Source organism: Monoraphidium neglectum (assembly GCF_000611645.1).
Source record: "Monoraphidium neglectum strain SAG 48.87 unplaced genomic scaffold scaffold01691, whole genome shotgun sequence".
NCBI lineage: Eukaryota > Viridiplantae > Chlorophyta > Chlorophyceae > Sphaeropleales > Selenastraceae > Monoraphidium > Monoraphidium neglectum.
The window spans coordinates 3,593-5,961 of record NW_014011937.1 but is presented as its reverse complement, the minus strand read 5'-3'; the positions used below and the strand labels follow the sequence as shown (position 1 = coordinate 5,961).

General features: G+C 60.4%; 1 protein-coding gene across 1 annotated transcript in view; it reads right to left on the bottom strand.

Moving 5' to 3' along the window:
* The window catches only part of MNEG_8727 (B12-dependent methionine synthase), a gene marked incomplete at both ends in the record, with an annotated part of 3,501 nt that extends 2,825 nt beyond the window's left edge, over positions 1-676 (bottom strand). Inside the window, 3 exons of the mRNA XM_014042801.1 lie at positions 27-184; positions 399-441; positions 658-676. Of these exons, the coding sequence (XP_013898255.1) occupies positions 27-184; positions 399-441; positions 658-676 (220 nt within the window). The remainder of the gene's footprint in view (positions 1-26; positions 185-398; positions 442-657) is intronic.
* Between the last annotated feature and the right edge of the window lie 1,693 nt (positions 677-2,369).

Sequence of the window (2,369 nt, the reverse complement as noted above, 5' to 3'; positions counted from 1 at the left end):
ATGACTGTGGCCGGCAAAGCGCTCACCCCGGAAGTCCTCCTCCTCCAGCTTGTAGCGCTGGATCATTGTGCCCATGGCGCCGTCGATGTAGATGATGCGCTCGCGCATCAGCGCCTCCAGCGGCGCAAACGCCGCGGACAGCTGCAGGGGGTCGGCCCACAGCTTGTACTGGGGCACTGGTGGCCTGCACCAGGGGCCATGCAATCAGATTGCATGTGGGCAGATTGAGGGTGGGGGCAAGACAGGTGCTCGGCTGCATTCTGCGAGGATGCTGGCCAAGCGACGTGTTTGCCGCTGCTGATATAGCCAGACAAACCCTAGGCACATGTCGAGCGCTGCTCTTTTCAGAAGGCTCATAGGCGATCGCTTTTAGTTGCCACTCTGCTGTTCAGGCTCACCCGTCAGTGGTACCATCGCTGGCCCCTGCTGCCAATAGCGCGCCTGCAGGGGTTGCCCCACAGGAAGAGCAAAGGTGCTTAAGCAGGTTCACCCCTTGCATGCGTTGGGCGATGTGCTGCAACCAAAACGCATGTGAGCACACCGCCACCTCCCATTGACGCATGCGTGGCACCTGACTGCTGCAGTGTACTGCCGGCCCGCTGCGATTTCAAACCGCAGCTGCATGCTGGCACCCTGCAGCCACGCATTCAGGCCCACCTGCGCCCTCGCCGGCCATGATGCAGCTGAACCTGGGTGTCCCGGCTGCGGGCACCGCGGGACGGCCGCCTGCAGGGGCGTGCCGTGTAAGCACCACACCACAGCAAGGGCAGAGAGCAGCGAGCAGCGCGCAACGGTTGGATGGCTGCTGCACGTGACGACTATGAAACGAACACAAATTAAAGATTATGAGGTCACCAAAACGTACGCCAGCTGCCAAGCACAGGCGACCTATGCAAGAGCGCTCTCGGCCGCGGCCTCACTCTGAGATCGGAAAGACTACGCCAGCTCCTTAAAGCGCCCACGAGGCGCTCAAACCGGTAATTCAAGCACTCCTCCTCTGTTATGGCTGCTGCTGGCAGCAAGTGGACCGCTAATAGAGGCACAGGCCCATGGATTTCAGCGCAGACGACCGCACTACGTACTGATGAGCGAAGAGGAGCTTGAAAAATTGGCAGTCGTTCATGCCTGAAAAGATGATGCCAGCGGTTGAATGTGAGCGCGACCACCCGTCGCACCAGCCGATTTTGGGGTGACAACTGCACGTTCGATCAACACTCGCTGTTTCAGTGCTGAAATTATCAATTGAAAGATTATCTGTCAACGCCTAGAGTCCGGATCAGATAACACAAGTTTTGCAACCTGCAAACCTTGCAGAGCTTCTCGTGGTTCCACTAACGCATATGTTTGAGGGTTGAAGCGCCATCAACGAGTTCTCGCGCGTCCGCGGCAAGAGCAGGGTGGCGGCGCAGTGGTAGCTAGGCGACTGCAGTGAGCTGCTCTTGCTGCAATCGGCATGGTGAGGAGCATGTGCCGTGCAAGGGCAATTGCAACCCGTCTCAACGCTTGTGTGGATTGTCACAATTGTCTGTCGCTGTTCAGGTGAAGAAAAAGGTCGGAGGCGGACAGCGCTACCGTGCGGCTGCAGCAGCGGCTGCCGGTGTCGCACGCGAGCAGGTGAGAGCAGAACTTGTGCAGGCGGAGGCCACAGCAAGCAACAACGCCATTAGGTGTTGGCCACGTGCGGCGGAGGTTTCTGACGCGACGCTCTGGCACACTGCTGCAGGCTGGCAGCGGCCATGCGGCGGGGCCGCTGCCCCCTCAGCATGTGCAGAGGAAGGTCAACCGCAAGGTCCAATTTTTGGAGAGTGAGCGGCACAGACCTTTATCGATCTGCAGCACAAGCGGTCTGTGTGCATGAATTGTCTACAACCTGGATGTCTGGATGACCGACTGTCTCGCTGGCCGGGGCGTATCTTGCTGTTCAATGGCAACTGAGTCTCCACATGATGCACGGCGGCTAGTATGCACTGCCCTCACGCCTGCGTGCGCCATGCCCGGCCGCCACACACAGAGGTTGCTGCCAGCCAAAAGGCGTCACTGGCAGCCGCCGCTCGGGGCGTTTCAAAGGTGCGCATCCGGAGGCTTGACAGGCTGCGCCCCGCTCGCGGCTGCTGGAAAGCAGAGAAGCACGCTGTCAACCTTGCAGCAGCTGCACTCCTAGCCTTGTCCCAAGCTTTCCAAGACCTGCTGCTGCTGCTGCTGCTGCTGCTGCTGCTGCTGCTGCTGCTGCTGCTGCTGCTGCTGCTGCTGCTGCTGCTGCTGCTGCTGCTGCTGTGCCTCTGTGCCGCTGTGCTGCTGTTGTGCTGCTGACGCCGCTGACGCCTCCTCCGTCGCTGGCGCTTCCACCCCACCTCCCCCCCCCCCCCCCC